Raw genomic sequence first — 11,253 nt, 5'->3', positions numbered from 1 at the left:
GCTGCCCAAGGAAATGCCTTTGGGGCAGCCCATCCTCTGCCTGTCCACACTGCCCCAACACAGCTCTTCAGTGTTTCATCTCCGCTAGCTAACGGTGACGGCGGGAAGAGGGTCCGAACGGAGAAGGGACTTACTGAAAATACTACTTGGCAAACTCTCTGTGTCAAATCCGGCTCGGATGGAAACTGCTGCGAGGCTGCAGCCGGCTATCTTCAAGAGGGATCGACTTCAGACAGGGCAGGGCAGTGTAACCGTCACACTCGATGTACAGCTGCTTTCTCGGAGGTGAGGCGACTTTTCCTGGAAGGGCTGTCTGTGAACAGGGCCGCCGACTTCCATGGGACCTTCCCCAAAGAGGCTGGGGGCTGCGCAAGGCTGGTGGGCGGCTTCGCTGCTGCTGCTGCTCGGGAGAACTAACATTTGAAGGAGGAGGAGGTCGAATATTTCATGCTAGCAAGGTTTTATTGTCCGGCTTTGCAGGTTTTCCTGCTTGAGTTAATGGCTGGTGATTACCGTGCCAAAAATAAGGTACCTCTGTTCCCAAACGCGTTGCTTAGATGTGGCATGTTGTTTTATGGTTCTTACTAAGATTTCAGTATTCATATGGTTTTAAGTCTCTTGTTGAAATAAACATTTGTAGCTTGAATGTTTTGTTGGGGGATGTTAGGAGTTTGTCAAAAATGGGAACTTTCTTCCAAGGTACGTGCAATGCTATTCCAGTGCCCATCTTAGTGTTATCATGGCAATAGTGAGTTTCCCTGTTGCTCCACAAAGTCAAGAGATTATTTGGAAAAGGCTGTTGTTCAACAAGAGTAAGGACAAAGATTTAATTATCGAAATGTTGTGATAGGCTTTCCTTTTATACTCTGAGGGTGAGAGTTTTCCAAGGACCCAGAGGTAGTAGTCCAACTCTGCTTCAGTTCACGTAGAGCTTGGATGTCTGATTCACTTGCTTATCCTTTACATCTCTTAAAAAATTGTTCATATCTCTTTAGATTATGTGTTTATGCATTAGTTTTTGAGTGCATGCAACATCTCATGTCTAGCAAGTGGGTACATAAGGGTGGGTGGTGATCACATACAGTGACGACTCCTGCACGTGAAATTTAGAAAAATAATGTGGAAAACTGAGATCAGTGTCATAGAAAGAACACTTTTGATTTAGTTTCTACTTTTAAATGCTCACTTCTTAAGTTTAAGCTTGTAATACATTATTTCAGCAGGTGAGTGAGCTTCACAATCTATTACTCTCTTACTGTCAAGGTGACTGTGATCTGTGACAGAAGTGAAGTCCGAGCCAGCAAGGCCCTGTGCTGCAGGTTGCATTTCCCCAAAGACAGACACTAGGCGGATGCTAGCTCACCCCTGCTGTGTCACGGGATCAGTAAGAAAGGCCCAGATGTGATCCAGAAAGTCTGTAAAGTCATCAGATCTCAAGAATGCAGTACCTCCCCATATCTTTATTTTATGGCAGTCACTTGATAACAGAGAGATACTGGAAATGTCCTCAGTTCTGTATTGTAGTCTTTTTCCTTATATCTTAAGTGAAGCTTTGTGCCAATCAGACACCCCCTGATGATCTTACTCAGGCCAAAATGAGCTGATAAAAGTGAATTCTAGGCATACAAATTAGTTGTACATAAATAGCGGCTTTCAAAGCCAAAAGCACGGTTGCTGCTTTGCCAAGTTAAATATACAGAATATCCTTCAGTATACTGAACCAAAGGGTGTTTTCTGGTTTTCTTTTAAGAACAAAATCCACTTTTACGAGGCAAGCTTGGGCTAAACAGTTACAAAAATAACACAGAGCAACACTTTCAGGCAGAAAAGAGTGAAACGGGTGTTGGATATTGTGTCATTTCCTAGTGTCCTGACATCACGAGAGGCAGTGACTGTGTGGTGAAAGGCCCTTTTCATGCCACGTAGAGAAAGCTGTCATACAGGTCAGCACAAAGATCCAGTATATGCTTAGAGTTTTGTAGCCAAAAAGATTTTTACTTAGAACATTTCTCTACTGTCTAGACACAACCAGAAAAAAAAAACCCCAACCAACCGGTATCATCTACTATGTAGATATTTTACAGCATTGCGCAGAACTAAACAACTATCTGGGTTTCACGTTGGGTTTCCTGGCAGGTTAAGAAAAGAATCCCAGTGAGCTGTCTACAAGCCCTGGATGAGCGAGAGGGGAATGAGAAGGACTTTCATTGCTAAAATCTTTACTAAAATATCAGAAAACAAACTCATTCAAGTAAATTTGCTACACATAGAAAGTAGTCCGGAGGGGAATTTTTCACCCAGCTTTTACAATATTGATTTGCTGAGCTTTGGGTGAAAAGCTTTTTGATCTGTAACTCTGTGCTTGGGAAATGAATAAAACTGCTTGGGCAAATACAACTACAGAATGTGCTTATGCAGAATACTGTAGACATATGTTTTTGTACGCTATATTCACTTCATTCTCACTGTGTAGTATTTACTTTTTTTTTGGTAAGCGCTGTAAATAATCCCTGAGCAGACTTTGTGATACTGTACAGGTGGGTGAGATTAGATATCTGAAGGGTATGGACGGCTTCTTCTCCAAGCATGATCGCTATGTAATCTCGGGTATGTCACTTCTTGCAGTGCATGCTTCCTCATTGTAAAGATCCTAGTTTTTCGTATGACTCTTTTGGACCTATAATTGTTCTACAGCACATTAAAGATACTGAATTGGAAGGCGTTAGCCAAGGGAGGTTCATCATTATAAGGTATATGATACAGTAATTCTGCATGGCCAGGAGGCTGTAAAGTAGAAGTTTGGAATAATCAAGAAGCCAGGTAGGTGAAACTGAAGCTTTCTTCTCTTACCTTCTATTGTACTGGGTGATTGACTTGTATAACGAGAATGAATATAGAGACAAATAAATATATTTGAAAATTTGGCCATAAAAATGTGTATGTATTAAAGTTTCAGGTAGACTAATCTTTGGATCCAGAACTCTTAGTTCTGTTAGTTACAAGGGCCAGGACCAAAAGGAGGACATAAATACCAGAAATAGGACTGGAGTTCAAAGTATGGAATTTTTCTGCTTAAGTCTGACCTAAGCCAGCAGTGCATTAAATCTTCATTATTTTTTTTTTCCTTTTTTTGGAGTGTGACTTTCCCTAAGCAGCTCCTCTGCTGTGCTCGAAACAGCAGCTACAAGGAGGCATGTTCTTCCCAGTTGTGCTTAGAGCTGTTTTCATTTTTCTGGTCTGCGAACCCTGGTCAACTTTCTGGTCTCTGCAGACCCCGTGAGCAGTTCAGATGAATTAGGCATAGAGTTGGAAGTATGGGAGTGTGGAACAGCACAGGAGCTGGAGAAAAGCATTGATGTGTTGCTAGAAATACCAGGTAGGTGGCGAGAACGAGAGGTAGGTGTCTGTAAAGTATCTCACACAGAGCACGAGACCTGGTAATGCTGTTCGGTCTGCCATGGCATGTAATGGAGCGTGAGTGGTCTAAGTCATGATATCATAACAGGAAGGCATACAGCTCCTATGTTGCGCGGAAAATCCGTCCCTGCTGATGCCATCGTGCTGCTTACAGTTTTGGAGCCAGGGAGGTCTCTGTTTGAAACATGTCTCCCTTTCAGCAGCAGTCCAGTGGCAGGCTACGAGCCAAGACTGAGCAGTTACTTGAAAGGATGCGGGAGTTTACCCACCAAACAGGCTCTGTTTGGGTCTGTAGTGAATGAAAACACCTTTTGGGAGCCCCAGCATGGAGCAGAAGGTAAAATGCGAACCTCTGCCTCTGGTATTTTCTGTTGGGTATCTATTGGTGTCTGTCCTGTGTGTTGACTTTAGATAGCCCTCTGCACACTGTAGCCTGGTAGATGTAGGGAGGAGTACGCTATAGTGTAAGGTGGAAGAGTTGGATGACTTGGGTTTAATTGCCTTCTAATTGGAAGGCTGTTCTAGAAATCTCTGAATATTTTTATCAGGAAAGAGAAGCCAGTCTAAATGTTAAGTATTCTAGCTGCTTCTGTGCTTTTGGGGGTCCCTTTGATATAGTTAGGCTCATTTGCTCAGGCTGTTTTAAGACAGTAGGTGGTTAGGTTGGTATTGTCTTTCTAGCCGGAAGAACTGAAGATAGTTCATCTCTGTCTGAGCTAGCAGACCAGTGGAGGCATGGCTGTGTGTAAGCCATTATATAGGGCTGACGCATGGCACTTTGGATACCTCTGTATGACAGCATCAAACCTGGAATGGAAGAATGGAAATCATACGCTCCAGCCAGCGAGACCAAGGTCTGAAAGAAGGCGTTTCCTCTCTGCATGGCTCTAAGATCAGTGCCTTGTAATGGGCTGACTGCAGGAGAAATGAGTGGTTTAAGCACCACACTAAAACTCGGTGCTCCCCTCACATGTTTTTTGAGAGACTCTCACTGAACTGATAGTGGCAGTGAATGTTTTATAGCCGCTTGTGAAATGGTGATGAAATGAACGAGCTCTTCAGTGGCATCCTTAGCACTGCTACTCCAATACTGATTTGGTAATTAATTCAGTTGTAAACATTGCATAGAACATTAGTTTGGTTGATGTTTGCACTGCACAGAGAAGGTGTAATTAGCACATAAAGGTGTATGTTGTTATTAGCACTCCAGGACTGCAAGGCAGTGTTCAAAAGGGAAGCCTGGGAGTTAGACTGTTTAGGGTTCTGCTGCTGTCTCGGGCCTTGACTCCACTGTAGCACCAGGCAAATGGGTTTCTGGCTGAAATGGATCAACTTCAACCTACCAGTAGTAGCAGGTATTGTGGCTGAAAGAGTTTTCTGGAGGATTCTGGATGTTTTGTAGAAACCAGGCGTCCTGTAGGAATGCTGATAATCACTTCATCAAGTTTCATTAGGGCTTATCTCATCAAGACCTTGCTCTTTCATATTCAGGCAAAATGTTCCCAGTATTAAATATGCTTTGATGCAATCACCTTGTTTTACTGTTTGTAGGCAGCTGGTACTACAGCACATGTTCTAGCAGAAGTGTTCCACCTACCTTCCATTGTGCCCATTAATGTTTTCCACTTGTATTGTTTTGATCAGATCTAATTTACTTGAAAACCAGCTTTTAAAAAGTGTGAGGAGCAATCTTTGCAGTGTGTCATTGGCTGAAATAAAGCCACTGTGGAAAGATTGCGTCTTCTAAGGTGAAAAAATCTTTACAATATTTGGCAGGTGTAATCACTGCATTAAAAAAAAAATAAATACATAAATGAGATTTAAACCAAGCTGTGCAGTGCTAGAAATATACTAGTTGTATTTAATTTTCAGCAACTGAATTGAAGTGATTATTGGACTACATTAGGCCCTGTGTCCATCTTTGCACGGTGGAACAGGCTGCAGATAGTGATTTTTATCAAGGAAGTCTCCTCGAGAGACAGTGCTGCTGCATTCTTTTCCATTTCACAACGCTGCCAGTGGCAGGTTTATTCTACGGGATATCAGCTTCCCTCCTAGGGAAGGTGATTCCTTACTTAACAGGGATATAATGGGGAGGCTCTTCCCAAGTTTGTTTGGAAATTGCTTTCTCTGTGCTGAACTAAGACTTTTAGCCCTTGCTTTTTATAAATACTGTAGTCGCTCTATTAAAAAGTCTCACGTAGCACATTCATTTAATGCAAGTGGTCCTCTTGTGTTTTTAGGGAGTCCTTGAGATAGCAGCAATGGCGGAATTCAACAATGTCCATTCAGTGACTGAAATGCCGGAAGGAGATGATGCAAAACGCAGTTTCCATCACAGAATGTTCTTGGAACCCCAAGAGAAGAAGAGGAGCATGAAGGCTCTGGTGGTTAAGCAAGCAAAGAAAAGTTGCAGCTGCACTCCAGCCAAAGTTAAAGACTATGTTTTCAGTTTCTTTCCTGTCTTGCAGTGGCTTCCTAAATACAAACTAAGAGAGTACCTCCTGGGAGACATAATGTCTGGTGTGATTGTGGGGGTCTTACTAGTCCCACAGTCAATTGCTTATTCTCTCTTGGCTGGACAGGAGCCTATTTATGGCCTTTATACGTCCTTTTTTGCTAGCATTATTTATTTCATATTTGGAACCTCCCGCCACATCTCAGTTGGCATCTTCGGTGTGATTTGCCTGATGGTGGGACAAGTAGTGGATCGTGAGATACAGAGAGCTGGCTATGACTTAGAGCCAGCTGCGCTCAGTGTCCTCACAGGTACAGCAGCGTATGTAAACACCACCATTTCATCTGTGAATGGAACATCGCAGAAGCTGCTCTGTGATAAAAGCTGCTATGCAATTACTGTGGGAGCCACCATGACCTTCATAGCTGGAGTTTATCAGGTAAGAGGAGGTGGACAAACAGGTATTCTGTGGAAATAGTTTTAATTCTTCTTTAGGTGATTGACCATATGAAGAACTTGCTGGGCTTGCATGTGTCCTGAATCTGCATCCCGGGGGAGTGGACACAGGGAGGACTGGAGGTCTCCAGTTACTGTGGTGCCAGAAACTCCTCTGTGTCCTCTCCATTTTGTGCTTGCGTTACTACTCTATTGGGGACTGTAAGGACCCGCATGTAACCACCTGCTGCTCTCACGCAATCTGCTCACCACTTTCCTTGCTGTGGCCTGCAGCTTTTTTTTTTTTTTTTTTTTTTTTGGGCTGGCTTATAGCTCAGGCCTTCATTTCATTGTGCCAAAACGTGGTGTGTCAGCTTTTAATTCCAGACTTCAGTCATTTGCCTTTTCTTGTATCAAAAAATATTCTGGACAGTAAAAGTATCTCCAGTTTCTTTTTATTTGTCACTGTGCTTGTAAAACTTTGCTGTTTGCTCATTCAAAGCCAAAACAATGCCATTGTATGAAAAGGACGCTACTGAGATGATAAAATATATTTGAAATAAAACTTTTTAATTATTACCATATTAAAACATATTACTTAACAATATTTTACCCCTCTGTCTCTACTTACTTCCTAGAATTCACTGCTTGCTGAAATTAAAGCAAATATCTTTGTTTTTAGAGAGTCGTGCATTAACCAGGGTGGATTTAATTTTAACAGTATTGCAGAGCTGTGGTATTTCAGTTTGTGAGTTCACATTCATTTGGTCCTACGGTGACCTCAAGGGTGATAGCTAATCAAACTGTAGAGGAGCAGAACAGCAAATATGCCTGTGATAATCTAAAACACTGGTTTTGGACACAACCTGGGACTTTTTCCTTGTACTGCAAGTTAGTGTTGAGTAATTTCAGAAGTATTCTGGGACTCCTGAGGTACACTGGATTTTGCATTTCATCACTGTAGGATGGATGCAGTTTTGGAGTTGTGAATTGCACGTAATATTCTTTGCAAGTACAATTACACTTAAGTTTCTTTATATGAAGAAGTCAGATTACTTTCTTTTAAGACAGTCTGAACATTAGGCATTTGCTGTCTCTGCCTGCTAACCAAGAGGTCTTCACACCTTCAAATATTTATTATTTTTTTTTATTGGAAGCTCTAACCAAAATCGCATTCTTTGTATCAGAAACTTCACAATCAAATCACAAAAAGCAAGCCTGCTCAAACCAGTTACCTGCACCGTAACTAGGTGAGACTATTATTGCTAATGTTTTACAGCTAGTAAAACGTTGAATTAAGTTAATTACCAAGGTTGTGAGGGAGCCTTTTTAAGAGCTTGGCTCTGAGCCGATGTCCAGTCAGTCCAGGTCCCAAACCTGCCTTCTCCACGGTAATGCTTTGCGGGTCTTATGAAGTTTCCAGCCATGATCCTAGCCTTCTTTATTTTGCCTTAACTAATTAATAGGATATATCAAATTGACACTACTTAACGTTTAATACCTGTAAGTTCTGACCTGCAGTCTTCAGATAACAGTGTAGATGTCCCTGTTGTCCAGCCCAAGAAATTAAAAGGTTTCTAGCAAACTGCTGTGAGAAGGTCCGTGCTCCGTTTGGCATGAAGGTTAATGGGGAGAAAGGGATGTTTACCAGGTGCAAAGACGCGTGTGTAGGGTAGGTGTCCATAAAACCAGTCATTCCCATGAGAGAGCACCAAGGGTTTGTCCATTCAACTGGCATTAATAAAAATGAATGACAAGGCACTTCAAAAATTTATCTCTAGTTTTATAATTTACATCACAAGAGTTTGCAGCTCATATACTTTTTGAATCAGATGCCCCAAACTTTATGCAGTGCAAAGGATAGCTGCTATGCCATAAGCTATATTTTTATTGCAGGTTGTGAGCTCAAATATAAGGCAGGCAAAGACAACCAAAAAGGTTTTGGATCCCTGCAAAGTTCACAGAGATTATACGAACTTGAGAGGGAAATGGCAAAAGTAGCCGGTATTTGAAATGCTTTTTTCCCTAGGTTTCTTTGCGCGCTAGGATAACTAGGAGTTACACCTGAACCAATGAGCAAATAATAGGTTCAGAGTACAAAGACCCCCAAAAAAGCCTGTTCTCTGTTAGAAATGCATTTCCTTTAAGTGTGATGTACCAGGAGCAGCTGAATGCTGGAGACTGCTTTTTCCCTGCTCAGACCATGCCTTGTCCTCCAGGGCCATGCACCGTATTTATTTTTTTTATCCCACCTCCCTCCACAGTCTCTCAGTGATGACATCCACAAGATTTGTGTCCTAATCTGTTGTGTGTGGTTGATTCCTTCTAGGTGGCCATGGGTTTCTTTCAAGTGGGCTTTGTCTCAGTGTACCTCTCCGATTCATTGCTGAGTGGATTTGTCACGGGTGCCTCCTTTACCATCCTGACCTCACAAGCCAAGTATCTCCTGGGCCTAGACATTCCGCGGAGCAGTGGCATCGGCTCCCTCATAGCCACGTGGGTAAACATCTTCAGAAACATACACAAGACCAACATCTGTGATCTCATCACCAGTTTCTTGTGCTTTCTTGTACTTATCCCAACCAAAGAGCTTAATGAACATTTTAAATCCAGGCTCAAGGCTCCAATACCAGTTGAACTAGTCGTGATTGTGGCAGCTACTCTGGCATCTCACTTTGGGAAGCTGAGAGAGACTTACAACTCGAGTGTTGCTGGACACATCCCAACTGGGTTTCTGCCACCCAGCCCTCCAGACTGGAATCTGATTCCGAATGTGGCCTTGGATGCTATCCCCATAGCTATAATTGGCTTTGCCATCACTGTCTCCCTCTCAGAGATGTTTGCCAAGAAGCATGGTTACTCTGTGAAGGCCAACCAGGAAATGTATGCCATTGGCTTCTGCAACATCATCCCTTCTTTCTTCCATTGCTTCACAACGAGCGCAGCTCTTGCCAAGACCCTTGTCAAAGAGTCCACAGGCTGTAGGACACAAATGTCTGGCATGGTGACTAGTTTGGTAATCCTATTAGTCCTCCTTGTGATTGCACCTTTATTTTACTCCCTTCAGAAATGTGTCCTTGCTGTCATAACCATTGTAAACCTCAGAGGAGCCCTGCGGAAGTTCAAGGACCTGCCAAAAATGTGGCATTTGAGCAGAGTGGACACAGTGATCTGGCTAGTTACTATGGCAGCCTCAGCACTCATCAGTACTGAGATTGGTCTTTTGGTTGGTGTTTGCTTCTCCATGCTCTGTGTCATTTTCCGAACTCAGAGACCAGAGGCACCGCTGCTTGGCTGGGTGGCAGAGTCTGAGACGTATGAATCCCTGTCCGCTTACAAGAACTTGCAAACCAAGCCAGGAATTGTGGTGTTCCGTTTCGAAGCACCCCTCTACTACATCAACAAAGAGTGCTTTAAATCCACCCTGTACAAGCAAACTGGGGTGAACCCAGTCTGGGTGAAGACAGCAAAGAAAAAGGCAGCAAAAAGAATGCTTAGAGAGAAAGAGGTGGATTCTGGTGGCAACCAGACCAGCATCTCCATGGATTTTGTCTCTGAACCTCTGGAGTTTCACACGATAGTGATTGACTGTTGTGCAGTACAATTTCTGGACACGGCAGGAATACGCACGCTTAAAGAGGTCTGCAAGGACTACAGGGAGATAGATGTCCAGGTGCTACTGGCCCAGTGCAATCCTTCAGTGAGGAGTTCCCTGATCCGAGGAGAATTCTTTAAAGAGGGGGAGGACCACCTTCTCTTCCACAGTGTGCACCAGGCTGTGGACTTTGCATTGGGCGCACAGGGGCACAGTGGGACCAGCGCTTCTAAGAACTAGTTGAGGAAAGGGAGAAAGCTGGAACAAAGCCTGGGAAAAAATGGCTATGGGTCTGTATGTCTATGCAATATATATGCACTCAGATAAAAAGAGGCAGAGTTGTTTTTAACACACTGGTTACTATGCAGTCTGTTTTGATGCTTTAAATTTGCCTGTTGGGTGTAGTGATTCAATAGGTGGTACGGAATGAAGGCAATTCTTAACTTGATTATGGCCAATCTGTGAATATAAGAGTTTTTATACGGTGGTTCATCTCATTTCTCTTCTCTCTTGAACTTTCCGTGCCTCAGTTTCCCTCTGAGTTTTGATCATTACCATTGAAGTCTTTATTGCAACCTTGTATTTATGGATGGGATGGGATTTTGAAGTAGTCTGGGCACCCTGTCCAACTGAATAGTGAGAGGCAACTCATTTCTTGTCCCTTGTTCTAGCATTGCTTTTCTATATTACCGCACTGTTATATTTTCTAAGGAATGACTGACAGAGACTGTTTGCTCTGGTCTTTACCATGGACTGATTGGTTGGTGATTTTGTGACCTCCCTGAATTTGAGACAGATAGATAAATAAAATGTAAACCTGCGTGAAAAGGTCTTAATGAATGGCTTCTAACCACCTATCACCTCCAGAGGCTTTGTCATTGCCTCCTGTGAGCCTACTGCCACCAGGCAATGGCGGCGTGGTTCTCTCGTTTCTACACGGGCCTTTACATGCCAGGAAAGTTTGCCTCTTCAGCTTGATTTTTTTTGTAATATTTTTTATTCAGAGGTGACTGTTTAGAGGTCTCATTCATGCTTATGATCAGTTGTTTGTTTTCCTAGTATTTAGGAGCTCTTTAGAATTATGGACATTAGATATGGAAAAACTCTAATTCTTGAGTTTCAACAGAAAACAGCCCCTTATAGCCAGTTTTATATGCCAGGCAGACAGAATCACAGGCATCAAAATGAGAAGGGCCACATAGATTATCCAGCATCTGTCCAAATTTGTCCACGTAACGCAGACTTCATGTGTGAATGCAGGTTTTATTGACCATAAACCATTTATGTATGCTCTGTCATGGACTTTATATGATGGGGATGGACAGGCCAAGAAATACAGCCATTAGAA

The 11,253-nt window shown here is 42.8% G+C and overlaps 1 protein-coding gene across 1 annotated transcript; it reads left to right on the top strand.

The window, feature by feature from the left end:
- Positions 1-5,681: 5,681 nt before the first annotated feature.
- LOC104283832 (sulfate transporter-like) lies at positions 5,682-10,145 on the top strand. Its single transcript, XM_009882059.1, has 2 exons — positions 5,682-6,314; positions 8,640-10,145. Exons 1-2 carry the CDS (start codon positions 5,682-5,684, stop codon positions 10,143-10,145), a joined length of 2,139 nt encoding a protein of 712 aa, XP_009880361.1.
- The last annotated feature ends 1,108 nt before the right edge of the window (positions 10,146-11,253 follow it).

This window comes from Charadrius vociferus, unplaced genomic scaffold (assembly GCF_000708025.1).
Source record: "Charadrius vociferus isolate BGI_N301 unplaced genomic scaffold, ASM70802v2 scaffold3, whole genome shotgun sequence".
Lineage (NCBI taxonomy): Eukaryota > Metazoa > Chordata > Aves > Charadriiformes > Charadriidae > Charadrius > Charadrius vociferus.
Note: the sequence above shows the minus strand (reverse complement) of the source record. Positions and strands in the feature narration are given on the sequence as shown.

Bases quoted from the DNA above. Each gene is read 5' to 3' on its own strand.
- LOC104283832 (XM_009882059.1), top strand. From the start codon at position 5,682: ATGGCGGAATTCAACAATGTCCATTCAGTGACTGAAATGCCGGAAGGA. The intron at 6,315-8,639 runs GTAAGAGGAGGT...GATTCCTTCTAG, and splicing joins TCATAGCTGGAGTTTATCAG to GTGGCCATGGGTTTCTTTCA.